This window comes from Melanerpes formicivorus, unplaced genomic scaffold (assembly GCF_026170545.1).
Source record: "Melanerpes formicivorus ecotype bairdi unplaced genomic scaffold, bMelFor1.0.p_v2 SCAF_72, whole genome shotgun sequence".
Lineage (NCBI taxonomy): Eukaryota > Metazoa > Chordata > Aves > Piciformes > Picidae > Melanerpes > Melanerpes formicivorus.
The window spans coordinates 3290502-3318057 of NW_027142424.1; the positions used below are offsets into that span (position 1 = coordinate 3290502).

At 40.1% G+C, this 27556-nt stretch overlaps 2 protein-coding genes across 10 annotated transcripts in view; both read right to left on the bottom strand.

Annotated features, from left to right (window-relative positions):
• Window positions 1–1037, bottom strand: part of PITPNM2 (phosphatidylinositol transfer protein membrane associated 2) — a 140921-nt gene extending 139884 nt beyond the window's left edge. For all 6 annotated transcript variants that reach the window (XM_068163501.1, XM_068163505.1, XM_068163504.1 and 3 more), the window contains exon 1: window positions 686–1037. The gene's annotated coding sequence lies outside the window, so the exon portion shown is untranslated. The remainder of the gene's footprint in view (window positions 1–685) is intronic.
• A 2263-nt stretch (window positions 1038–3300) lies between these two features.
• The window catches only part of MPHOSPH9 (M-phase phosphoprotein 9), a 30438-nt gene continuing 6182 nt past the window's right edge, over window positions 3301–27556 (bottom strand). For 2 of the 4 annotated variants that reach the window (XM_068163515.1, XM_068163514.1), the window contains 20 exons: window positions 24306–24832; window positions 22589–22712; window positions 20380–20470; window positions 19030–19136; window positions 18468–18593; window positions 17242–17678; window positions 16156–16314; window positions 15086–15173; window positions 13760–13975; window positions 12844–12891; window positions 12430–12494; window positions 11675–11776; window positions 11149–11286; window positions 9790–9962; window positions 8853–9017; window positions 8437–8557; window positions 7657–7760; window positions 6301–6512; window positions 5736–5804; window positions 3301–4376 (listed from right to left, as the gene is read on the bottom strand). In XM_068163515.1, coding sequence (XP_068019616.1) covers window positions 4275–4376; window positions 5736–5804; window positions 6301–6512; window positions 7657–7760; window positions 8437–8557; window positions 8853–9017; window positions 9790–9962; window positions 11149–11286; window positions 11675–11776; window positions 12430–12494; window positions 12844–12891; window positions 13760–13975; window positions 15086–15173; window positions 16156–16314; window positions 17242–17678; window positions 18468–18593; window positions 19030–19136; window positions 20380–20470; window positions 22589–22712; window positions 24306–24832 — 3174 coding nt within the window. In that variant the 3' untranslated portion in view covers window positions 3301–4274. Of the gene's footprint in view, window positions 4377–5735; window positions 5805–6300; window positions 6513–7656; window positions 7761–8436; window positions 8558–8852; window positions 9018–9789; window positions 9963–11148; window positions 11287–11674; window positions 11777–12429; window positions 12495–12843; window positions 12892–13759; window positions 13976–15085; window positions 15174–16155; window positions 16315–17241; window positions 17679–18467; window positions 18594–19029; window positions 19137–20379; window positions 20471–22588; window positions 22713–24305; window positions 24833–27143; window positions 27177–27556 lie in introns of all 4 variants that reach the window. The other 2 variants (XM_068163517.1, XM_068163516.1) reach the window with 2 other exon arrangements.

The window sequence follows — 27556 nt, forward strand, 5'->3', positions numbered from 1 at the left end:
GGCCTCTTGCGGCTCCTGGCACGACCCACTGAGCCATGCTCCCTTTAACATTACGAAACGCCAGGTGCCCGTCCCCGGCTGTCAAAACTCCGGCACTCCAACCGCGACCGAGGGCAGAGCAGAGTGTTTGCCACTTACAGGGTGGCGGGGGTCGGCAAGATGCAACACAACTGAACCTCCTTATTGCACCAGCGGGTGCAGAGCGAGGCTGCGAAGCTCTGGCTAGGCTGTGTGCAGCACCCAAGAGCCAAGGCAGCGTGCTGCGATGGCTGCAGCGCCCGCGGCGCAGCGGACCGGTCCCTCCCCGGCATTTACTCCTCTATTCGGGAAACTTTTACCGCCGACACATCCCGCTGGCCGCGGGCGGCTATAAGGCAGCCCGATCCCGCTCAGGCCGCGGCATCGCCCGGAGGTACTGGCTAGGAACCCACCGGCGCCGCGGCCCGCAGGGGCCGTTCCTCCTGCTCCGCCGCCCGCCGAGGCCCCGGGAGGGGCCCGCCAACCTGCCCCTGCCCCTTGAGGGAAGCTCAAGCCGCCCCACGGGCCCGGCCTTCCACCCCCGCCCTGCCCTCGGCCTCGCGGCGGTTCCCACCCCCGCCGAAACACGCCCGGGCCGGACCGGGGGCCGCCAGGTGTCGGGGCCGTGTCCGCCCCGCCGCCCCCCGCACGTCCCCTCACCACGCACCGGCTGCTCCCGGCGCAGCTCCCGCTGCTGCTGGTGCCGCCGCGGCTCGGCGGCTGCCGCTGTCTACGAATCGCTGCCTACCGACATGCCCGCGCTCTGCTGGCATAATCCCCGGCGAGGGTGGGCCGGGCGCAGGCAGCTCCTCACCCGCCGGTTCTGCCGCGGCGCGGGGACGATGGAGGCGGGGGGAAGCGAGGCGGGCCGGACCGCCGCAGCTCCACGCTGCGGGAGGGGAGGGGAATGGGGAGAAGATGAAGAGCTCCGGCAGTGCCCTTGCCCTATCGCGGCGGCTGCCGACCGGGCAGCTTTATTCTCCCCGCCCGAGCCGTGCCCACCGCCGCGGGGAGCCGCCACTTCCTTCCCCGCGCCGGGCCGGCGCTCCCCCACGGCAGGCGGACGAGGTGGCGGCACCGCCTGCCGGCCACGTCCAGCAACGACACCGGGGCTCGTAGCCCCCCCGCTGTGCCCGGGCAGGGGCGAAGCGACGGGACGCCCCCCAACTCCTCGAGCAAGTTAGGCAGCGGGCTGGGCTCTGTGGAATGATTCATAAAATCGGTTCTGTTGGAAAAAGCCTTGAAGATCACCGAGTTCAACCCTTATCTAACTCTACCAAGGCTAGTGCTAAACCATGTCCCTCAGCACATCTCTGAGGTTCTGAAACAGCTCCAGGGATGGGGATTCAACCACCTCCCTGGGGAGCCTATTACAGTATTTGAGAACCCTTTCAGTGAAGAGTTTTCTTGTAATACCCAACCTAAACTTCCCCTAGTGCAATCTGAGGCCATTTCCTCTTGTCCTGTAACTCGTTACTTCGGAGAAAAAGGCTCCAACCTCCTTTCAGAGAGTTCTAGAGAACTGGGTAACTCTAAAGTCACCTGCTTCCATTCCCACTCTTTCTAGGGTCCTATCCTAGACCCTTGCCCTTTGATTTGCAAACGCCACCACTTGCCTCAGCAAGTTCCAGTCCACATCTCTGTTCTTTTTAGAGGCATTCCCAGTTTGCACTATGTAGATCATACCTAAAGCCATTCATGGTACAATAAGGCAACTGCAGTTTTTGTTTTGCAGTGATGTGGACAAGTAGATTTGTTTGTTTGTTTGTTTCAAAGGGTAAATCTCAGAGCTGAAGGAGTTGTAACGTTTGTTAACAGATAAAACTATGCATGGGAGTGTCTGCCAAGGGGAGCCTGAGACACAACAAAGCCTGGGGCTCCCGGCAAAGCCTAAATGATCTGGGAAGCGATAAATGCTTCCCTAGTTGAGAAATGTCAGGTGAAGAATGCAAGATGATTAAAGTCCTCCTCCAATGAGGCATAAACTTCTGGTTCTCTGGAAGTCCATATTTGTTCCCAAATACAGAACAAGGCAATTTGCTCACGTTAAGGGGATGAATTTTAAAAGGGATTAGAAAAAGAGTGTCCAGCAAAGTGCACAGCAAGCTCAGTCACGTTTTCTACAGCAAACACATGCTTCGTGTGCCCCACTTTTTGATGCTTCGGGTCTGATTTTCAGAAGCACTGAGCATTCAGGCCTCCCACTGCTTTAATCTGGAACTGCAGATTCTCTGCCCCTCTGAAGAATCAGGCCGAAGGCACCCTACTGAACAGGTCACCCTAAAGCTGGGATTTTAGCAAAAAGGTTGTCCTAGAAGTTTACTGAGAGCAACACTTACTTTTCCCCCCACCCCCCTCGCCTTTCAGTGCTATAATGGAACAGAAATAGCCTCAAGAGCTCCAACAGATGGAGGAGGACTTTTGATTAAAAAATAAATTCTGACTAACAATTCAGTTCTCAGTCTGTAATAAAAAAAAGAGCACACGAATACGAATAGCAGGGGAAAGAAGGGAAGGGAGACAAAGGGAGTGAAAGGCGGGGAAAAAGCTGAACTGGTTTACCTACTTGTTTCTAATGTCTGCCAGGAAAAATCTGTTTGGTTGTGCTGTAGCACTGATGAAAGAAAACAAGATCATTAGTGGACTCAGGACATTTTGCTGTGATGGATTCCATGTAAGAATCCTTCTGGCCACGTGATACTTCTGAAGAATACTTTTAAATTGCACTTGTTAATAACTTAAAAATGACAGAGAAACTTCAGCTAAAGAGCAGAGCTCCACAGGGAAGTCAAGATTCTCTCTTCCTTCCTCAACCCCTTCTAAGTAAAAATTACAGGCAAGAATATGGAATATGATCAAAATTGTACATCTGTTCATGCAGCCAGGAAATACATTTGAACAAGTTATCTCCAAGCATTCAGACCCAGTTTCTACATTTTAGAGTAAATGGGAAAATGAGTAACTAACATTCCCAGCTCTGGTCTTGTAGTAAAAGAACCTGCAGGGTAGAAATGGCTGGGGGGGGAAAATCAGGTTTTCCAAAAGACTGTGCTTGGGTAGGACAGTTCTTCATCAAGTATCTTAAAACACAGCACTCTAATTTTAGAATCAGACCTCCACAAGCTTCCTTGATGACAGCTATTCTGGCCTTCTAATCACATCATCGGTGGCTAAACATCTTGAACAAGGACAGAATTTGAAACACGCAATATGATTAAAACCTACATTATCCCTGATGTAATATCCCAGAACCTATTAATGTTCTTGGGCAGGAGGAAAGAATCTAATTAAACATTTATTTAATATTAAAATACAAACTCAAATATCAGTGTGGGACAGTAATTCAGCAACAGGCCAGTTAGCAAATATATATATATATTTTTTTTTTTTCCCCCCCCAGAAAAATGCCATGTTCACAAATACAGCTTGGACTTGATTCAGAAATGCAGGCAGTCAGAACACTGGCATGGCACAAACCCAGTCGGGCAGATTAAATCAGTAACTTCAGTTAAGTAGTTGCAGTCCTGGAGTGTCAGCTGGAGCTCACTGGGAGATGGGATGGCTGCTGTCAATCCAGTGCATCCTGGCTGTGGTGGTATCAAAATTCCACTCACTGCGACTGTTGGGAGACAGCAAATAACTCAGAGCAGTATTGTCTTGATGCAGCCAGTGGCAACCAAACCAGCAAACCACAAACAAGTTTGCAGCCTGCCCGCTGCAACAAAAGTAGCGTGCTCAGTTCTGTCACAATGAAAAATAGCCATGTTACAGGATTTAAATTAAAAGGATTTCTCATCCATACCAGCAGTTATCTTTGACACAGGTAATGCACGCTCCTTTTTGTGTTAAAGTTCAAAATTCCCTACTGGCTAATATTTACATCATACCATAAATATTTATAAAAGGGGGGAGGAAAACGAAGTGCAAAAGGGTAACACTTGTCATCTGCTCAAAACAAGCTGCCTTTTGAGTTTCTTATTCTGCTTAGAAATTGAGTATCACTGTTGAAAAATAATATCTCTAAAAATACTCCAATACAGGATTAAACATTGGTTTCTCAGGTGTAAAAAAAATACGTTCAAAATAGAGGTGGCTGTTCAAAGTACAAAATATTGCTGTTTGGTAAAGGGCAACAGGGTTGTAAAACTGCTATTGAGGGTTTATAAAAATACAGAACAATTTGCATTTACTGAGTGCATAATTACATATTAGTGCAAAAAACCACCCAAAGCATGTTTGCATTCGAGGGAGAATTGTCAGAGATTCGCAGAGGTCCGTAGAACGTGAAACCTTTTCAGAATCATGCGTATTGACCCCAAATCGCTGTTAATCCTTTCCAAGCGGTCTTCCAGGGCTTCCTAAAAGGAAGGGAGGAAGGGAGAAAAGGGCGGGGGGGAGAAGAAGGGAGAAAAGGGGGGGGGGGGGGGGAAGAAGGGAGAAAAGGGCGGGGGGGAGAAGAAGGGAGAAAAGGAGGGGGGAGAAGAAGGGAGAAAAGGGCGGGGGGGAGAAGAAGGGAGAAAAGGGCAGGGGGGAGAAGAAGGGAGAAAAGGGCAGGGGGATGAAAACAAGGAAGGGACAGAAAAAAAGGGAGAGGGAAAAGCAAGACTTTAATAACATACAACAAAATCCAATGAGACTTCTAAACTGAAGGAGCCTCTATTATTCCCCTATTCAACCAGTATCCTTTCAGACTCAATACTCACATTCTGTTAGCACCCAAAACCCAGAGGCAGAACTACAAGCCTTCTGGGTTATATTTATGTATCTGTGTGCATTTGTGGGTTGTTGGCCTTTTTTTTAACAGTGTTTCAGATATTTTTTTCTTTTCCATGTGACTTTTGAAATGCCATGAAATAAACTTGGCAAGAATTAGAAGAGGCTGATAATTAGGGAGACACATTCAGAAAGCAGCTGACCACTGCAGTGAGTGGCAGTATTGATTTGCTGGAAATTCGTAACAAGCACGGGGCTTACAATTTAGAAAATGCTGAAGTTGTAGGCTTCAAAGAGACCTCTAGAACACAACTTTGAGATGCTCTTTATTGATAGAGCCTGCAGAGCTTTCCAAAGAAGCCCTCTCCTGTATTTCACTTACGCTACTTTTATTTTGCCTTTTTCTTCTTTATGCTTTCAAGTAGACAAAAACCAAACAAATACAACCTAAACTTTGCAATTTCTTCTACAGCACAGCATTCTCTCCAGAGCTTCAGCAATCTGTTTCATTGTCATTGCATTTTCTTCCCATGTTTCCATTATCAGCTTCTCAGTGTTATCACAAGAACTCATTGTTCTTGCAGTAATTTAGAAAAATGCATCCCATGTACAAATAATAGGAGATATAAACACACACAAGAGAAGTTGTCAGTTTTTGGCAAGGGGTGGCAGAAATCAAATGCTTGCAGGGGAAATTGCTCTGTTCTGCATCACGTGCCTACCCATTATCCAGACTTGCACCTTTTACATAGGAAATCAGAGTGTGTTTATAATTAACTTGCAGTAACTTCCCCATTATCTTCCAATGCAGTGAAGTCTAGAGAATACAGAGCATCTCTCACATATATTCAAAATTCATCTGTGTTCAGGGACAATTCTCAGTGGGCTGGAAAAATCCCCCAGTAATCACATTTACTATGTAGCAGAACTTTCACCTACACTATATATTCTCAAATTGCAGAGAAGCAACTTAAGGGAATAGTCATGAGGAGAAGCTTTTTCACCTGATTTAATCTTGCTTGCAAGGTCATTCTTCCACCAGAACAAGGTATTCGACTCAATGCAGCCTCAATCTAATAACAGAAAATACTACAGCTGTAAATTACAGTTTCAAGAGCCAATCTAAGCCTTCCTGACTCATCTTGCAGAGAAGTGAGGTGTATAGATTTGCAGATACACATCCTACCTTGTTCTCAAACATTAACTTGTGTTACTATGCCGTACAAAACTGATACAAGTCAACATTCCTAAACAGATCCTCTCAAGGATCCTTTGGAGGACTCTTAGTGCCAGAAAACCCTGTTTTGTTTGAAAGGCTGATTTCTTGAAAGGCACTTTCTTCCTTGATGGACAACAATTTCCATTCACACTGTGCTTATGCTAAAGGGACTCTAATGAGAGTAGGGACAGAAAAGGACTGGTGTATGGGAAGTAGAGCAGAGAATGATAAAGACACATTTCTAGGGTAACACTAGAAGTTATACATGAATTTCAGCCAAGCATGGCATAGGAATATAGCTACACAACAATCACATTTTGTGACCAATTTACAATAAAAATAATCTTTGCCTGTTGCTTTTCTTGAGTCAGCTCATCAAAAAGCCTCTCCGTTTCAGCCAGAGTCTTAATCCTTGCTGAGTATTTGAAGTCTCCCTCACAAGGTGATGGCACTGGCTCATATTTTTGAGCAATGCTCCTGTCATCCCAGGCTGTCACTTTCTTCATTCCGACATTGATGGATTCAGCACCAGAGCTGTGCCTGACACCCGAATGCTGCCTTCCTATCAACAAAACAGGGCTTTTGTTATTTGGTTTGAAACTGTTTGTGAAATTATTATATAGGAGAGAAAAAGAAACTAACAACAAGTAAAGCTGTGTGATCTTGGAGGTAGAGAAACTGCAGATAGGGACTAGCAAAGCCTCATTATCTTGCCTTAAGCAAACTTCCCAGAAGAATGCAAAACATTTCTATGGATCATCTTTCAAATGATCTTCAAAACACAGCATATTTTTTTTTGTTAATAAACAGATGACTGCACTGTGCTAATTAAAGAGTTACTTTTGCTGCTATAACATATCTAAATATCACCAAGTATACTAGTTGTCATGAAAACACTCATTTAAATAAACGCATTAATGAAAACAAAAGCAGAACATTGTGACAGGGATTACAGAAGTGTGGAAAGATTTGGTTCAATCAATCATTTAAAAAATCTGAAACAACTGGCTTTGTTATAGTTACTCTTTGCTCTGTGTAAGGCAACGTTTAGCTACAGAATTTGACTAGTATGGCTGAGTACCTCTTAATATAGACCCTGCTAGGCTATGCAAGGTATTAACTGAGGTAAGCCTAGGAGAAGATACTGCTCTTCTTTTTCAATTTAATTATTTCTGTTGTTCCATTGTGTTTAGAATAAACCTTTATTTATTTAGAATAAACCAAACCAGGTTGGAAGAGACCTTCAAGATCATCGCGTCCAACCCATCAACCAATCCAACCCACCCAAACAGCTAACCCATGGCACCAAGCACCCCATCAAGTCTCCTCCTGAACACCTCCAATGACAGCGACTCCACCACCTCCCTGGGCAGCCCATTCCAATGGGCAATCACTCTTTCTGTATAGAATTTCTTCCTACCATCCAACCTGAACCTCCCCTGGCGCAGCCTGAGACTGTGTCCTCTTGTTCTGGTACTGGATGCCTGGGAGAAGAGACCATCATCCATACACACACACATATACATAGAAATACAATGCTGTGTGAATGGTATTTCTCTGTCTACAGGAGTAAACCAAGGCTTAAAGGAGTTTTAAAAGTTGGGCTTCATAAAATGCCATCTTCCTAGTCAAACATCTGTCACCAATGTGGAAGACATTACAGTAAAAAAATGAAACTACACTATTCCCCAACACTGAGAGCTTACCTTCTACATCATCTAATGACAGGAACTGGAGCCTTTTCCTCGGATTATTGTGCTGTGAAGTAGATGCAGGACCAGCTTCCACATCATCTAGAAGTATATCAAATCTACAGAACAGGAAGCACACAACAATTACTTGCTACTACTTTTTCATGCTCTGGTTCAGTAAAACAGGTGTTTTATACAGGAATTTCTATCACACAGACATTGCAAGTCCTCTGATCACCACTCATAGTAGCATACCCAGACATACTCCTATTTACACACACTAAAATACCCCTTCCTTGTGACTTTCTTTCAGAAGCAACCCTCTGAACACGCTGAGCTCCCATGTTGTCAACCTCAAGAAGCAAAGTAGTTCCAGACATTTCTTCTTCCTCAAGCAAGCGTCCTACACTTCAATCTCATAGCCAAGTACATTCTCAAACTCTACAAGCCTTGCCAAGCAAGCAAACAGCTCCATAGGAACTACAGTACAGTTAGCAGGAAGTTAAGTCATTAAATTTTCAGTGTGTTTGTAGGTGCCATGACAGGTACATATATATTATTCTCAACTTCTATTAGTTCTTTGTCACTGATAAATGTTGTGTCCAGAGTAAACCAACATCTCATCTTGGTGACTGCCAAAGACAGGAAATCATTCCAGACTCTTCTTGCTAGATATTAAAAAGTAAAACTGAGATTAAATTCAGAAACCTTCACATGATTAATTTTGTAGGAATTTCAATGTTAATGCTGCTGCTCTAACTGATCAGAACACACTTGGCCTCAAAGCACTCATACCTTGTCACCGTGCTTTCATTTCTGCTAAGCAAATGGCTAAATCCAGGAGAGAGGTTTTCTTTTGGAGACCGTTTGGGGCTGTACGTCACAGACACCGGCGCCAACATTATTTCTCTTCTTGCTGCAAAAGACAAAGTTTAACTACCTAAATAGAACTACCCCGGTGCAGTATCTCCCACTCACATGCTTACACCTTAAAGAATGCTTCTCAAAGCTGTTTAGGTGTTTATTTAAAAATGAAGAAAAGTGCATCACGACATAGAAAAAATGTAACTAAAGTTAAACCCCTCTGGTTTTTTTATGATTGGAGACAAGCTTTTTTTCCCAGGCTTATAGAATAATGCAGAAATCCCATTTTGTCATTTGCTTCTACTTTTTTGAGCAGCATTCAAGCCAAACTTCAGAAAAGCACTTACTCGGAGTATTCACTTTCCTGTTTGAAGGAGGAAGGGATGATGACCTCTGGCCAGAAGGGGGGCTGTACCGTTTCGGTCTGTGCTGCTCTCTACCCTTCTCTGGGGATCTGTTAGCAGCTAAAGAGGTTTCAACAAACCCAACAGTTTGTCGTCTATTTGATGTTTCTAAGGAAAAGGGAGAGGTTATTATATAAATCAATCTTTTTCAATACAAGAACTCACAAATATTCTCCTGTACTCAGCTTTTACTGTACAAAGACTGCACTTAGCCTGCCTCACATCAACACACTTGTGATGCTTTGCTCAAATCTTGCTTCCTGTTCATCATATCCATGAAACAGTTTAAGTCCTGGAAAGGAATGTTTTGCAGTGTATGGGGGAGAAGTGATGCTAAATAACAGTGATTTAATAAAGAGACAGTGGAAAGCAGAATTAAAACATCTTCTGGGAAAGAGGGCCAGAATACCTGCCTGAACCAAGAGTAGGAAAGCATTTAAAAAACCTCAGTATTTTCTAATTGCAAGGCTTCCTACATCTGTGTTGTTAGAACAGCTCAGTGCAGTCTACAGTACACATGCCAGCTTTTAGTAACATCCTGACACACCATGAGAACAAAACTAAAAGGGATATACACCCAGACAGCACTTTGTGAGGACTCCATTAACTGTTTACAAATACTGAGATATTCTTAGAAAAAGGACATTAACTACTCTGAAGCTTGAGACCTAACAGCAACCCTTGAATTCCCTCTATTTTAAACAAATCATTTAACTGTATAATTTTGACTTTTCTTAGGAAAACTCCAGAGGTTTGCATGTTAAAAGTGGTTTTATCCCATAATTCAAGCCGGATGAACATTAATGCTGAGAACAAAACCACAAGACACACAAAGAAAAGTCAGTGAAAAGAAGTTCAGGAATATAAAAATAGAAGTTACTAGCTGATGCATCTTCTTTTTCTGTCTGTGTACCCCAATCTTTAAATGCTTTTGCTTGCTCAAGTTCTTTAAAGGCTTTTATAATTGGTGCTTCTGACATCTCATTTTCTTTTCCTGTTGTGTTTGTTGAAGAGTCTTCTTGTGAGGAGTCTTTTTCAGGAGGAGAATGGTACCTTGAAGAATGTGAGGCAGTGGAGGGAGAAAGAAGGAAGTTTTTTTATACTTTATTTCACATACACAAATACCAACTGAATAAACAAAACCCCAGAGAAATTCAGTCTGACATTTACAGTCCTCAAAACAAAAAATGTAAAGGTGTTTTTTTATTTCAGCCAAGAATCTCACAGGATTGTGTTATAGCTAACTAAAGAACCTAAAATTGAACAGTGTGAGTTAAATTTGGTGGTTGTAACTCAAAGTTCCTAGAAATAAATACACCCTGACTCAGACGTTAGAAACTTCTGAAGAAGGTGGCAAACTACTAAATTACACCCTAAATTAAATTGAAGGAGTGCTGCAGCCAAATGCTCCAGCTCACATCCTATACAACAGCGCAGTGTCCAAACTCAGAGTAGAATTTGATTCAAAGTTGAGAGCATAAAGACAGTGGCACAAGATGCAGTTGAAGCTTTCTGATGTTTCAAGTCAGGCACTGAAAGCTGCTGCTTGTTTTACACCAGGTTAATGAAGGAAGAAAGCTCTTTTGCCTTCAAAGGATTGTATGGCATTGAGAACTGTATTTAACAAGTACAAAAATCTAAAAATATGATTCTAGTCAATTCTGGATAAGACCATTTTTACAAGTGTTCTAATGGGGATGGAGATTGGAGTCAATACAGCTGACCAATATAATTGAGTATTGTTCCTTTATTGTTCCAGTATTGCAGGCCTATGGTGCAGGCCTATGGTGCGAGTATAGCACAGTAAAGTAAAGCATAGAAGAAGAAGAAGAGAAAGGAAAGGTAGAAGTGCGTAGCAAGGGAACTTCTACAACTTATATAAATTCAGAGTGCCTTGTTGGCATGGCTGCATTGGTTCCCTATGAGTGACCACACATCACACTATTATAGATTATTGGTCCAACTACTAATGACACAACGAGGTTGTTGATGCAGGTGCATGTCCTGTTCCAAGATAACTTTCTATGTTTATAGCTACCAGTGCCCTGTTTTAGTTACATGCTCCAGGCACAGCACTGTTTTGCTAAACTGCTAGCTGGCTCTGCACTTATGCTGAGCATGGCCTACCACCATGTCAGGCTCTAGGCCAGCACTGCCAGAGTGCTCACACTGCTTGTCACTGGCATTGTCACAGTGTTCAACATTACATCATAGTGGAGGCTGAAGGCAAGCCACTCACCTAGGAGGAATATAGGCTTCTTCTAATCTGTTATCTTTGGGGCCTTCCTGGACTTCCAAAGGCTGGCCAGTGAAGATTGAATATTCTGCTCCCGGTATCAACCACTTTCGCCTGCTGACGTCCGGAGTGGCCAGCTTCCTGGGGGAGGAAAAAAACCACTTCAAAATTATGAAAGCCTTTGGAATTTTTCCCTGTTTTTTTAATTAAGAAAGAAAAAAAAAATCCATCTATTTAGCTAGGCAGAAGCAACAACAAATATACAATAAACTTGTAAATACTGTGGGAAAGTCACTACTTTTTAAAATGTGTTTGTAAAGTACAAATGAAATAGTAAAAAAATATATATATATACACACTTTATGTTGAAGTTGGTTTTAATAATTTCTTGCCATGTGAAATCTCTGGATTACATCATGTTTTAATCCAGTTTAGCAAATGGACTGACCCATTTGTTTTTTAGTCAAAACACATTAAAAGGCATTCTAAACCACAGGACTTGTTTCCACACTGTGGAATATTCACTTACGTGGCACAAGAGGTCCTTAAGTGACTTTCAGTAATGTGGCGAAGTTTCAGTGCATTTTCATGTTCCACCTGCTTGAGCTGAGCTTCCAGTTTTGAAATTGTCCTAATATGGAAGTAGCAAAGATGTGTTATAAGATGATTCTAATTATATAAAAAAGATGCATCATACACAGATCTTAAGAGTTTACTCAGTTTTATTCAGATATCCTGGTTGAGGCAGAAAAACCAGAGCAACTACTATATTTTTATCTATCTATTTAAACAGGTATATAAATATGCATTTGAATTCTAAATTAGTTAAGTTAGGTAACCTAGCCAGAAAGACAGGACCAGGAGATATCACAGCAATCATCTCCATGGGGCTGGGGGAAACAAAACAAGAGATTTTTCCTCCTTAAAATGATGCATTGTACAAAGATCTCCTTGACTCCTGTGTGTCACTCAGGTAACTCCAATCTGCTGCTCAGGCTCTTCACAAGACTTTTTTCTCTCCTACATATTACTTTCCACATCTTCAGTGAACTGGCCCCTCACAATGCAACACTTCCCCACTTGGAGAACAGAAATGCAGGGTTTGGAGCAGGATATAACAATCTCCTTTCCCCTACAATTTCCCCAGTCTGGAATGGTCCCTAGCTAGCAGCATTGAGAATCAGGCAGGGGAAAATAAAGCATTACTAGAAATCCTTGACTGAACTGTCCTTCATTTCCTCAACAGTCCCAATAAAAATTGAAAGTAGAGAGTTGGGCATTTACCTTTTCAAATCAGAAATCTGAGTGTTTGCATCAAGCAATTTGTTCTCAGTTGTATTTAATGTATCCTACAAGTACACAAGGGAAAAAGTAAAAAGCCTAGAAGCCAGAAGTGTATTAAGAGAAAAAGCAGTAACTTTACATCAGCCTTGAAGACAACACATTAAATGTACCTTCCTATTTGAAAGGGAGATCCAGTAAATTGATTTGGCTTTGCCATATTTTTGCTGTCTATGACTACAAAACAACTCATTCCATCCCTCCTCCTTTTCCCTCCAGGACTTTGAAGGTGTAGTAAGCAGCTATTAGCTAAACTAAATATGGATCTTTCTGTTTGATCTTTTCCAAAATACTCTATGAAACATTATCACATCATTTGCATACCTGTTTTGTTTTAATTAGCTAGCATGTTCTTACCTTTACTCTTTCATGTTCTTTTCCAAGGGACTCATATTCTCCTAAAAGCTAAAACAACACAAAAGGAACACACTAAGCCACACTGAAACCATACACAATTAACAGTTTTGTTGACTGCTATAAAATCATCTGAATTGCTTGCCTAACACATGCAGAAGCTCTACAGGGGATACAGAATGTTCTTTAACAGTATTTGCTCAAGTGCAGCATCTTCTAATTGGAACAAAAAAAGCTATACACAGCACAAGAGGAGACAGAGCTCCTTACACAATCTATTTCTACTTTCTAAATGATTTCTCTCTAAAGAAACTCAAGGAGCTGAATGAACCTGTAAAATTCCTCAAGGACCTTACAGGTGACTTTGTATTTGGGAATTTTAATTGTTAAAAAGGTTAAAACAGGAAGTAGCTTTTCCATCCAATACCCATTTTGCCAATCCATTTAAACATGCCATAAAGCTACTACTGAAGGATCAGAGGAACAATTCCTTTGATTCTGTCTAAAACCATACACAATTCACCATTTTAGCAAATTGTGATAACTTATCAAAAATCCAGCCCATCCCCACTAAGCTTAAGAGGGGGGGAAAATAACTTTGGAAAATAATTTCCTGTACTACCTTGAAAAATAAAATGAACTAATAGCACCTAATTAAATACCTGAGACAAACTAGGACAAATGTTGCCACATCAAGGACATACTTGCTGCCTTTAATAATTGTCATTAAATGCCTATTAGGTCTGTAGCATCACCTGACACCTCACCTGCTAAGTATTCAGCTGAGTAATTTCTGTTCTCTTACTTGTGCATTCAGACTTTACAGTGTAAACTGAGTGGCTCCCTGAAATGCCCAGGACCTGCTGTGTTCCTAACAGCCTGTGCAACAAACAACACTATTGCCCATTTCCTTACTTACATTTTGAAACATTTTGTTTTCTTCCTTCAGCCTTGCATTTTTGTTATCAGACAACTTGTAAGCCTTTTCAAATGCTTCCTCTAGATCTTGAAGCCTGGATTTTAGTCGACTGATGGTGTTATCCTTATCTTTATTACTTGTGCGCATTTCTTCAATCCGCTCTTGCAGGACTTTGGAAGTGTTAGTGACTGCACAGAAATGTTCTCTCCAGTCTGCCTGGAGGAGAAAAAACATCCAGTATGCTTGCCTAGCAGATGTCTTATTTCACTATAAAGCATGAATCTGAACTCATCTAAATAGAAAACAAAGGCACATCCGTACATGAACTAAAGAAGATTTTTTTTCCTCATTTCTGTGAAGTATAAAGAATAAAAATTAAGACTATGACCCCCAAAGGTGTGTTTATTCTATAGGATTTAAAATATCCAGAGGTTAAGCCTCTAATCCCAGCTGACTGCCTTGCTTCCCAGTATAGTATCTGAAAAGATGCCTTCCACTAAATGAAGGAGGCCTACAAGAAAGCCAGAAAGGGACTTTTCTCAAGGGCTTGCTGTCATAGGATGAGAGGGAACAACTTCAAGCTTGAGGAGGGAAGATTTACACTGGCTATTAGAAAGAAATTTTTTACAGTAAGCATGATGAGACACTAGAACAGGTTGCCCAGGGAGGTGATCAAGGTCAGGGTGGATGAGGCCTTGAGCACCCTAGCTAGTACAAGGTGTCCCTACCCATGGCAGGGGGGTTGGAACTAGGTGAGCTTTAAGGTCCCTTCCAACCCAAACTATTTTGTGACTCTATGAATAGAAAACTGTCCAAAAACAGTGGAATGAATTAGGCTCTCCAGGTGTCAAACTTCCACGACACAGTGTTTTGTTCTCTGAATAATAAATGCAGCTGTGCAGTCATAAACAAATTGGTCTGACCTAACCAGTAAGATTGTATAAATATAAATATTAGAGAACATTTTTGCCCCAGTGCAGACAAGATCTGCCTTTATTTTCTAGAATTTTGTTTTAAGTATCTTAGTTTTCTTATTAGAGCTATGATAAAATAAAATTAATCTAAAGACAGATATATCATAAACACATCACAGTATTTGCTCAAACTTTGGTTGTTCAAAAGCAAAAGTGATGATGATTCAAGTAGGGAATCTTAAGAAACTCAGCTAGGAGTGTGACTAGTGTAAGATATTGGCTGATGGCACATGTTAAGGAGAAAGTTTGAAAATAAAAAGATATGGAAACAGAGACCAGATTAATAATGAACAAGTGCACTCTCTTACCCTTTCAGTTAACAAAGCAATCCAATTTAAGAACATGTACTTACCACTTGCTTTTCTAGCATATTATTCTTGTTTTCCAGAGCTTTTATGCGAGCACTCGCTTCATTCAGAGCTGCATCTAACTGGTCACACCTATTCAGAACACACAGATCACAAGAATCTCTTGAAATTTCATAATAATAAATCTATATTTTATAGCTTCCTTCCTCAGGCATCCCCACAAATTTTGGTGGCCAGACCGTAACCTCCTCCCGTAGCACTTGGCCACTGCAGTGAACTGGCAGCTCGCACAGAGGCTCCAGATGACTCAGAGCAAGAGCTGCAGAGCCAAAAAGCAGCTGAGATGCACCAGAGCAGAGTTCCACTTCAGCTAATTGGTGATGCTGTGTGATAATTAATGACTGGAATCTTATCACAAACTACTTTAACTCAACAAATGACTGCTTAGAAGTCACTTTTGATAGTTAGAACACACTAGTGCTGAAGATGAGTAGCGTCCTGCCTACCCACACACTTCTCCAATTATCCTGAAGGGATACTTTCTTTGAAGTATTTGAACTGTCTAAATTATAATATGTATTTTGACTGGCAACAAAAATCACATAAAAACTTTCTATATATAGCAAACACTCAATCACAGAGACTCTGGTCAAATCACACTGACTGGCAAACTTGCTTTATAAAGCTACCCATGAATTCAAGGCTGGTCCTGCATCATCTGTAGGTCTCACATGAAAGGTAAAGAGGGATGACGTCCACTAGCACAACAGGCAAGCACTATCTTACAACATTCTAAACTTCCGTTACAAGCTGGTTAGGACTACCTCTGCCTGCCAGCCTTTCTTAAGCAACACTTAGAATGTATTCAGCAAAAAACAGATCAAACAAGATTTCTGGTCCAAACATCACACTTACTGCCTGACAATAATTTTAAGCTGATCTTAAACAGCTGCATTAAAATTTGTCCGTAATAGCAGAATATTAGCATCAGAAGTGCAGGAAATTGAAGAGTGACATAAACTTTTCAAGACATTCAAAACAACCCTGCTCAATTTTTTGAAGTGGAAAGAATACCATTTAGCAGAAGAAGAGGACAAGTAAGGACAAACAGTACCTGTCAGCAAGATTTTGATTGATTTTCTTCAAGTCTTCAGAGGATGGAGTTTTATGGCTTGCCTCCAGCTGCTGTTTTAAGCTATGTATCTCAGAGTCATAGTAAGCTCGTAGATCAGCTATGTGTCGAGCGTGTTTTTCCCTCAAGTTCTGCCTAATCCTATTTTCAAAATTAAGAACAAAAAGAAATTTCCAGCTGTCCACATGTCCATGCACTTGCTGTATTCATTGGCACATAATGAACTCAGCAGATCAATCTCTCTTAGAGCTTTGCTGCATTCAAATTAAAGCAAAGAAAGTTTCATCATCTAAAGCGCTTGTGTCAGACACCGAAGACTTGCACAGATCTCTAAATTAGTACAGATATATTGTTAGATACAAGTACAATATGAAGCTTTACTCTTTTCTCCTCTCCTGTGCTATGCACTAGAAACTATGCATGAAAAATAAAATAGAAAAACTCCAACAGTGGACTACCTTGAAACCACAATCCCTACATAATCCCTCACAAGGAACACGTGCCGTGTCTGCTTGTCCACGTGCAAATCATGAGAGCTTCAATCATGAATGGGGGATAGTTATTTTCCCTAAGTGCAGTAATCCTGTGCTTCTCCCACCACTTGACTCTAAAATACAGTACAAGCCCCACAGAACTTTGACATCCTCTAAATTAATTCTTGTATAGCCAACAAAGGAAGCATGTATTTTTATTTTCATGTTTAAACAGCAATAATCAAAGTATTAAAAGATAAAAAAACCCTGGTTTGCCTCCCAATTAAGGCTTTGACATCCAAGGAAGCCAGAGAACAAATGTTGTGCCTTAGATTAAACAGTATGGTCTAAAGAAGATTAAATAGTATGGTATAAAGACAATTGTAAGAAGGGGAAAATTACTGTTCTATTTATATGCCATCTGTATTTCAGGGGAAAAAAACCATGAAAGAAAGGGGGAAAAAAAAATCAGCAATATCCAGCTATGTTCTAAGCAAACAGAACTCACATATTTTATTAATTTTACTTGTTAAGTTTCGCTCCTTTCATCAAAGTGCCAAGTCGGCGACTTTTAAAAGAGATAAAAAATACTTACTTTGACATTATCACCGGATCTTCAACAGATGTCCCTGAAAGGCTATATTCTGGCAAACTGTTGTCAGCACATTGAGTAACAGAAGATGGAGTTAGAGTCCGTGCTTCTTCCTCCTCAGAGCTGACTAAAGTATCATTACTAGCATCCGTATATGCCATTGGAAAGGGACAGCTGCTCTTGTTTTCATCTTGGAATGGGTGATTTCTCCAGAGGTCCAACTGCACAGCACTGCTGCTGGCAGGGTATTTTGGAGAATCATCTAACTGAGAAGAACTACTTGTGTGTGAAAAAGAGTCTGTGTCACAATGACTTGAAAATCCGGGCTCTGCCATAGAGTCTGGAGAAAAAGGAGTAGCGTCCTCAGGAAGATTGAAGAAACAGCGTCCTGGGTTCTGCTGACCTGGTTTCATATGCAGGGTTGGGTCCAACGTCAAGATCTAGGAAATAAGTTAGAATGCTTAAAAGAACTGTGATTTAACTTTTGTTCTTCTAAGAGGAGTTTATCTGAAAACATCAATAAACCATATTATATGTTGCAGGAATTATACTGAATATTACTACAATCTTTTGGTAGGGACAAAGTAAAGGGCCATGTTACATCTTAAGTGATGATACATGTTTTCCAACATTTGTAACCTGGGTTTCTAAGTTTCCATTAAGAATAAAAGATATATCCTAAGCTCTGTGACTGTCTAGAAAACATCTGAAATTTCAGTTATGTAAACAGAAGAGCAACAATGTCTACTTGTAGGCTGAAACAATAACTTTGCACAGGTACTTCACAGATTATATTAACAAGGTAGTCACATTGTAGGCATCATTACCAATTCTGTACAAAACCAAAACCAATACAAAGAAACAGATGTGACAAAGAATACTTCCACAACCTGTACCTCTTCTTCCTCACAAGTCTTGTGGGAAGTAGTAAGAAAACCCTGCTTCTGTAACTGCAGTTCCATGTGCAGTTCATCAGTTGCAGCCTCAGCACAAGCAGATTCGTCCCCATGCCATCCTCAAGGTTGTGTAGCAAAGGTGTGTGTTTGCCCAGGGTATTCTTAGAGGTTCTTTTCATCTGGATCCCTTCCCAATCTGATTCATCACACGGTTGCACAAATTGCTGTTCCAGCAAAACGCTGGAGGTGGCAGCAGGGGCCAAGTAATGTGAAACCCGTCTGCAACCGATCAGAGCTTCAAATTGAGACGGGAAGTAAAGAAATTCATGGTACCTCTGGTGGGTGGCTTGACTGGGAAGGAGGCATAAAATCCTGGTCTGGCTGCTGTTTGTTCTCTCTTTGCCTTTTATGATAAATATCCTTCAATGATGAGATCTTTGTTTCGTCAGCAGAAGACAACTTCAACAGGAAAAATTGCTACGTTAGTTTATGTGAACGCAATCCTCCATCCCCAATATAAAAAAAGCTGTGGGGTGGATGTATCAGTTCAGAACAAGAAGTGGGTTTTTTCCAATGCACCCAATTTTAAAAAGGGTTTTTAATGAGGCACATACACTTTTAATACACCAGCTAGTCTCTTTTCATCTCCTATCCACACAATTTCTTTTAAATGACAAAAGGAGGGCAACAAATTCCAAGTACTTTAGCAGGGGTAAATGAATAATAAATGAACACAGTATGAAAGACTGAGTTAACAAAAGAGTCCTCACAGAAAAGTTTGCTTCTGGAGGGCAATTTTTTTTTCCGTCATAGAAGGGACAAAAATAAAAATTAAACAAATATCAAAGATGACAAGCAACTATAAGGCAACTTTGAAAACACATACAACATTTACCTGATCTGATGATACTTTTGTGGAGAAAGCATCTGTGAACTTGCTCCTGAAATTGGATGGTAAAGAGTGATACATCTCCTTTTCATCTAACTTCCAGTATGAAAGTCCTGATTAAGAAAAAAACAATGAAAGAAGAAAAAATCAATTTCAAACTCACAGCTCTAGAACAGGAACCCAAAAATCCATTAGTAAAACGTTACTTTGCCAGCTAACAAGGATGCTGTATTAATTATTTGAATGTATTGCTTAAGGATCTCACTAAAGCATTTGTTACCAGAAATTACAAACATCTCAGCATAAAGGACAAGCAACATAATCCAGATTACCACAGACAGTATCAGTAACAAAAGCTATGAATCAGTGAAAACACAGATTTAGACTTTGATGTTCAAGGAACAAGTCCTCATTTACCACATTTTTTTCTATTGCTACTGATTTCAGTATAGCACTTAAAACTTGTATTACCCAAGGAATAACCCTAGACAGACACTTGATACTACAAACCCTTTGGTTTGGTACTCAGCAGCACACTGTAGCATGCAAAAAAACAGACTACCAGGACTAGGTATAGGCTCAGTCCCACTTCAATTTCTTGTATGTGTCCCTCTCTCACTGGGTTGTGAAGAAGCAATACATATACACAGTTTGCAGGGCTGCATCTCTGTGGCCCTGTCTGTTACTGAAATGAATCCACCCTGTTGTGATCAAAATATGTGAATTAGTTGTTTAAACACAACAGTAGACAAACACCACCACCCTACCTCCCTTCCAAAAAAACAAAAAAGCCAAACTTAAAAAAAAAGGCAACAAAACACCACCCCCACTCCTCAGACTTACACCCCAAAACAATAAAAGTAAGACCATACCAAAACACAATTAAAAAAGCACCTCCCCTTGCCTAAGGGGCAAGAACAAGCACCCTTCTTGCTTATTCACACAATGCTTGAGGAATGCCCTTGGCTCACAGTTCTGTATTACCAGGCACTCCTGTGATTACTGGACCAGCAATGTTAATCTTTGAGAGATCATTTGATGCCTCACCATTATTTTAATAGTAACTACACTATGAAACAGGTTTTAAACATAAAGCACAGCTTCAAGACATTGAGAAATTCGAGGAAAAACATTGCTGCATGGCACACACCTGCCAGCAGCGTGGGAGGTACCACCAGTTTCAAGTGCAATGGCAAGAAAAGCAGAACTATGTTGCATCAAAGATTAATAGCTTGCGAGTGCTCAAACCCTCCTCACCTCCCCAAAGTTATTTGAGATGCATTTTAGTGAGTGTTTCAAAGAAAAAAATTGCTATTCAAAAGAAAAGGACATTTAAGTATAAGAAATTAACTCTACCTGAAGCTTCAGACACTAAGGAATTTGGACTTTTATTGGGTTGATTGAGGTAAAAAGCATAAGGTCGCAAAGCAGCATCGGTTGGGTTTGTCTAAAATGACAAAAGGGAAAACAAATTTTGTAAGGAAAACTGCAAGGCAAGGCAAAAAAAAATTAAAAATCAACAGTACAATTCTGAAAAAATGCATGAAAATGTTATTAGTCTTTTTAAGCAAAGAATTTAAATTTAATTAAACAGCACGATCCAAACCTAGACAGTTTATGTTCTGGGCAATCACAGTAAAAATGGGAACTAAGCCACATAATAAAAGGATAGGGCTGTTTTCTCATGCCTGTCTGCTTGTGGAGCATTTTTGATATTAACTCTTACAAAACCACATTTTGGACAGCCATCTAAACTTTCTTACTCCTTAAGAGGTGCAAGTGGGATAACTTACCAAGAAAGAGTTACTCTTTGCTATTCAGCTGTTACAACTACTTTAATAACTTCCCTAGCTAATTACAGGAACACCTTTGAAAAGGATGGGATCAACACATGTGGGGGGAGGGGGAATCACATGATTTAAGATTTGCTACAACTCTCCTTTTTAATAGGAGGAAGAGACATCATAGATCTAACATAGAGATACAAGAGTGAGTGAGAGCAGCTAGCCTGAAAACGGTCATCTCACATTCCTCTTTTCAACTAACTTTGGCTTTTTGTTCCATTACAGCAATTATGCTACAGTTATGCTACTTTGCAAATTCACACATCTCATGTAACTGAGGACTAAAACCTGATAGTGATCACTGAGTTACAAAAGTAGGAAAAAGAAATCTAGAACTAAAGCTTGTCAAGTTTTTCGTCAACTACCATCTCACCTCAAGGCTAATTTGTCCCTCAAGGTTTTTATTTAGGTATTCTCTTTTGCCTAAGGAGGAAGAAAGGAAAACAAAGGGGTACCAAATGAACTCTTACAAGGGAATAGGAAGGTAAGAGGTATTTTTGAAAGCTAATAGGAAAGCAACAATCTGCAGCAGACCTGGTTTGAAACATCTCCTTAGAGTAACATCTTATTTCCACTGACAGTAGAAGGCTGGAGAGAACAAGTCCAAATGGCTACTCTTACCCTTTCTGCATCACTCTCAGAGCAACCACAGTAAACAAAACAGACTCTGCCTTGAATCAAGTGATTAATATTTGCTAGTTCTACTCTCATGTAGGTGGAGTCATTCAGAGTTTCAGGAATTATTGCCTTTAAAATAGCATAAGGACAGAGGTTTGTGACAATTAACATGCTGCATGTAAGTGCTACATGTGTGATGGTGACTCATACAATCATGTTGCATAACATCCTTTGGCATCAAAGTATCATATGTGATTTAATTTCCTTCCTCAAAATAATCAGATTTCTGGACATACAATTATTAATTCAAGAATATGAGCGACAGATGAACCAAATTCTTCTCAGAAGCAGCATTTTGAGCTGATTCAGCAGTACAGCAATTGGCATTACTACTAATGGCTCTAAAGAGCCAATTAGATTTTCCAACTGGCTAATATGAGGGTCAGTTACTTTTAGCAACTAGTGCCACAACTGTGTTTGGAGTAGTTCAATTTAGTCAAATCATGGTCATACATAGGCATAGAAGAACATATTATTCTTACATAAACAATACAAAAGAAGAAAAGGATCCCAAAAAGTTTGCATTTTAGCATAAGAAAATTGCTAAGAATACTAAAAAAGCCCAAACCAAACTAAATCAAGAAATCTCTGCAAGTTAAAATCCCAACCTGGAAGAAGAGTATCTGAGCTGAACAAAGTGACTAATGCCTTCATAGGCAGAGTTCTGTGTTCTAAAAGAGATCAAAGATCTTTCCAAAACTTAAGGATAGAATAAATTACCATGACCTGAAACTTCAACTGAGAACATAACTATTATCTCTACAAGGAAAGAAGATGTGTCACTTGGGTAAATTGAGAAAAAAATTAGGCAAGGAATAAAATAAGCCAAAGTAGCTATGTGAGTTAGGAGAGAACGATCCAAGAAGTAAACTCTGCCCACATAAACTTTAAACATATAAATGGGAACTGGGAATATCACTATTCATACGCTTAAATCCAAACTTAAATCAGCACATGCTGAATCAGAACATAGTATAACACTGAAAAACTATCAGTGACAAGAATAGTATTATAAAAACATTGTAAGATAAAGAGAGACTTACATTCCCCAGTGGTAATTTCCTTGCTTGCTCATTTTCTTGCACAGAGTTCACACACCCTTCTTCAGCATTTATTCTTTTTGGTTGGTTTTGTTTCAACTTTTGTGCCCAGGATGTTAAAGATTTACTAGATGGTAAGAAACACACACATGTACTGTAATTACATCCGCCCTCCTCAGTGGAAACATGAAATCAATTTCTTCTTCAAAGGGAAAACACGGGCACTGAAACTCCAGCCTTTATGCATTTTTAAGAAACAACATGAAGTAATGAATGTTGAAATGTTTTGGGGCTGTTCTTTTAAAAAGTGAAAAAAAAAAATCCAACCAACCACCAAAAATCCCACAAACAAACAAATCCATAAAGGAAAGGTGCTAATGAACTGCATCTATAACCAAAAAGGCCTTCCTACTACAAAAAAAAGTTGTAATAAAGAGTTCCATATTTTCAACCAGGCAACTTTTTTTTTCCTGTTCAGGCAGATACAGATCAAAGCCACAATACTGATCTGAAATGTAAATGCAGTGTTTTGTTACTGTGCTATCAGTCTGGTTATAAAGAAGATACCACTTAAGATGTACTAAGGATGCCTCCCAACTCAAGAGACTCTCCAATAAGAGAAAGGTCAAAACAAGACAAAGAAGGAGAGGGGGGAAAACAAAAGCAGAACAGAAACAAAGAGACATTCTGAAATTCTTCTTAGGAGTAGATGTGGAACAATGTTCCCATTTTATTAAAAAGTGACACTTTGAAAAACCACATATTGTCCCAGTTTGGGACAAAGTGTAAAGAATTAAAAGGGTACAACTGAAAACTGAAAAACAAACACAGTTTGATTTAACTGAACTATTCCCCCTTGGTTTGAACCCTTTCTTCCTTCAAACTGAGTTCATAATACAGAATAGAAAGCAGTTTCAAAGAAAAATGGCAGGACAATAGGAAAATTATACAGATATTATTTCAAAAGTTGTCTTAGACATTTTTTTCAAACTGGGAAACACTCTTGAATTGAGCTTCTCCATCTCTAAGCTCCCCAAATCAAATTGTTTTATTACATACTATCAAAACACAACATTATTTTCACCATTCTCTTGTTTTTTTCAACAGACAGGAAGTTTTTATCTCTGCAAACCATTATCAGGGACTAACAGGCAACATGATGCCCATCAGACCTCTGACACTCCTCGTGGCCACATGAAGCCACTGCCATCACAGTCAGTTTGACAGCCCAGATTATCTGCCCAGCCTTTCCAAAAACTCTTGGTAGATCTACCCACCTACTGTCTAGAGCAAAACAAAGATGAATCCACAAAACCAACAGAAAAACCCAAACCCCTTTGCCTGTCATCTAATTACAAGTTATTACTGTAATGCATGAATATAAGCTGGCAAAAAGACTGGTGGAGCACAACAGCAAAATAACACTCATGTAAAAGTGGTAATCAGCGCCTAAAATTCTGGTGTGCAGACAACACTGTGTGAGCTGTTTCTTAGCAAAAGAAAGTACATTTTCACATTTTCCCCCAATGTATCTACAACAGAAAAACACTGCAGATGCAAGCATGCATCACACAGAAATACTTTATCTGCCAAGTAGCATGGGATTTTTTGCAGTTAGGAGGTTTCATTCAATTCTGAGATGTTTTGAGTTATCAACAGCTGCTTACTGGAAAGGGTCTGTCTACAACATATGAGCAGATTTGAAAAGTTTACCACTTACCTGGCTTTTTTTCCAGATTGAGCTTCATCAACTTTATGTTCAGATTCAGCAGCCAAACTTAAAATATCATTCCTTCCTGACGAAAAATTTTCCTCTGTTTTTTGGGGGAAAAGTTCTACTTGATTTTGAATGCTGGCTACAACTGCATCACTCTGCAATACTGCTGCATCACTCTGTCCTTGGGAAGTTTTCTCCATGCAGTCTGTGCACTTGCTAATGCTGTGAGATTTGCTGGGGTTCAGTTCAGAGGCAGAAAGGGTACCAAGGGTACCATACCCACTGCTCATTGAAGCATCTTTTGCTAAACATTCCTGATGCAGATCAGATGCATTTGGCTGACTTTCAGCTTCGTGAGATCTAAGCTGATTGACAATGCACTCATTTTCTTCAAAGAGTTCAGAACGCATCCCCATTTGCCTCTCTGGTGATGAAGTGCCTGCAAGCTTGGCAGGCAAACTTCTGCCCTTGCCGGCACCCCAGTTGCTGGTCTGCAGTTTCACTAACTGCCTGATCTCATCCTGAACCAGCTATAGAAAAAGAAAAGGCAACATTCCTGTGAGATCACACCACAAATCACATTTATATTTAAATGCATCTCCAGTTCATGTTAATTGTGAGAGAATTAAGAGGACTTATTTCAAATAATTTGATTTTTCAATGTGCAAACATCTCATGCATAATGTAGATTTACACATACTGTGCATTACAGTAAAATGTGCATGAGAACAGTCCTTAATTCCATGCAGTGAGTTACACATCTCAGTAGTCATTTAGTCATGTGAAAAATAAACAAATGCATGCACGTATTCACAACACACCTCCAGAACTACAGCTACCTACCAGCCAGTTAAAGAAACATAAACTATCTAGGTATGTCATTAGAAGTTTTGCTACATTTAAGTCTAACTTGGATATACATTTGTAAAGATTGCAAGGACACTTTAATGGAAGAATAAACAATTATTTTGATACACTAATAGGAATAATGTACCTCTGTAAGATTATCTGCATGAAACTTGACTTTGAAATCTCTGATTTAGATAAGATGTTATTAGGCAGCTCATATAATAAAAAGATCCTGATTGTGATTGTTTTGGTATCTGATGGAGCAGCTTAAACCCGTTACCCTATCCTAGCTGACTCCAGGGCACTAGATCAACTCATTTAACAGCTACTTACTCTCTAGTCTGCAATGCCTGTGAAGAGTTATCTCAGTATAACTGATAAATATTCATTTATTGATGAAGTTCTACAGTTGTTCACCGGTACACTAAAACAGCTCTGAGAAACAGCTACTGCTTCTGTCAAGGGTCATGAAAGACTCCATGCCAGTGCCTTATGGCTGTGTCATTTGATCAGTGATCAGCACTTCTGCAGTTAACTTGAGATTAGTGAACTCTATGAGCACACAACTCTAATTACACACTACAAGAGCAGAGTATAGAAGTGTTTAAGAACACATTTCAAACTAATTCTCTCAAGAGAGAAAAAAAACCAAACCAAAACAAACAATCATTCTTGCAATGAATTTAAGAGCACAGAACTCTACTGTTTGTTTTTTTCCACAGTACTCCAGTGAATTACTTACATATGGATAGCATGTGGAAAACACAAATTGAACAACAATAATTTGCTCTCTGAAAGTAAGAAATAATTAAGATGACTTCATTTCAGAGGAATCTACATGTAATGCCTCTTAAGTTTTATTAGCTTGCAACAGAATTAACAAGTGAATTTCAGCTCAGTCTTTCTATGCAAAAATAAAAGGGGAGGGATGAAGTTTCCTGCCACAACAAAGTTTTTTTTTTGTTGTGCTAATGATTTCAGTTATGACTACAGCAATCATTTGTGTTTTAATGCTGTGATTCAACTGTTGAGGAGGGTAGGAAAGGGAGAACAAAAGGGAAGAGACAGAATTGCAGAAGGAAAAAAAAAACCCAAACTGATCAGATCCTCTGTTGACATTTAATCTTTATCATTAATCATTTATGCAGGAAAAGTAAAAGACTGCTATTCCAATTATATAGCACTTTTACTTCTCTTTGCATAGTCACAAATAATTCCAAGAGAAGAAAATACCTGGGAAAAATAAGATGATGTTTCTATACAGTTTGGGGATTATAGGTTAACACTTCTTTTTTAACTCCTCTTCAATAAAATCTGATCTATGGGTGGTGATATTTTGTCATGGGCACACTTGTCTTCTAGTGTGTAAATCATACAAGCCAAGAACAGATCCCACTGATTCCAAAACGAACTCAAAGTCTTTTGATCCATATTTTTCACATGGATGAAGGTTTATTTTTATAAGCACAGCTGGTGTTGAAACACAGCACAGTGTAAACCTTCTCTCAGAGTCACGTCACTGCTAATGCAGCATCTTGCTTTTCTACCCCAAACAGAACATTACTATTTTTGCGCCTTTTTGTTGTTCTTGTCAGAACATGCTGAGTTCCCTGTATTTCAGCATTTTCACTAGGTCACTGGCATTCCAGTTTAAGTTTGGAATAGCTCCATCTGTTTTATCTAATGCACTCATACAACTGAAAATAAGTTGTAACTGTTGATTGCGTGGCAATTCATGCAGTTGGAAGTCCCTGCTGATACCACAGACTCAGCTCTTCCAGAGGTAGCCTTTCCTATTAAAGACAAAAACTGGCAAAGCCAACACAAAGGATTAGCCAAGACTACAATTAGCCACAAGTGAATCCAACCACTTACAGTAAGAGGAAGGAAATATGAGGGCAAGGAAACACCGGCAGGACAAAAATAATGAGATGGGAGTAGGAAAAAAAAGGTGGAGAGGGAGAAACAGGAGACAGGATAAAAGAACAGTACCTCTTGTTAATTCAGTTCAGGAACTGTTGATTACTACTAGTGTGGAGGGCATCAGAAAGTGAGGGGGAAAACAGCAACCAAAATGATGAAGATATTAACCATTATAGAATTATTCTCTCTTAAACATACATACACATTTCTTCTGGTTTAATGGATAAATATGGTTCAGCAAAAATGTGAATCTTCACATGGGTCAGTTTTCAAGTGAAGGATTAAATAAGGGTGCAGCTATCACAGTGAACATTTTCCTGTGCTACATGCTGTCTAGATAAGGGAATGACAAGCTGCGTAACACTTTCTAATGAAGAGAAAACTACCATGTCTGAAAGTTAGAAATGACACAGTCTAATAGTTAATAAAAACCAGCCTGTACCTATCATGTGGGCATTTAGAACTGCAGCTTTGTGAAAACT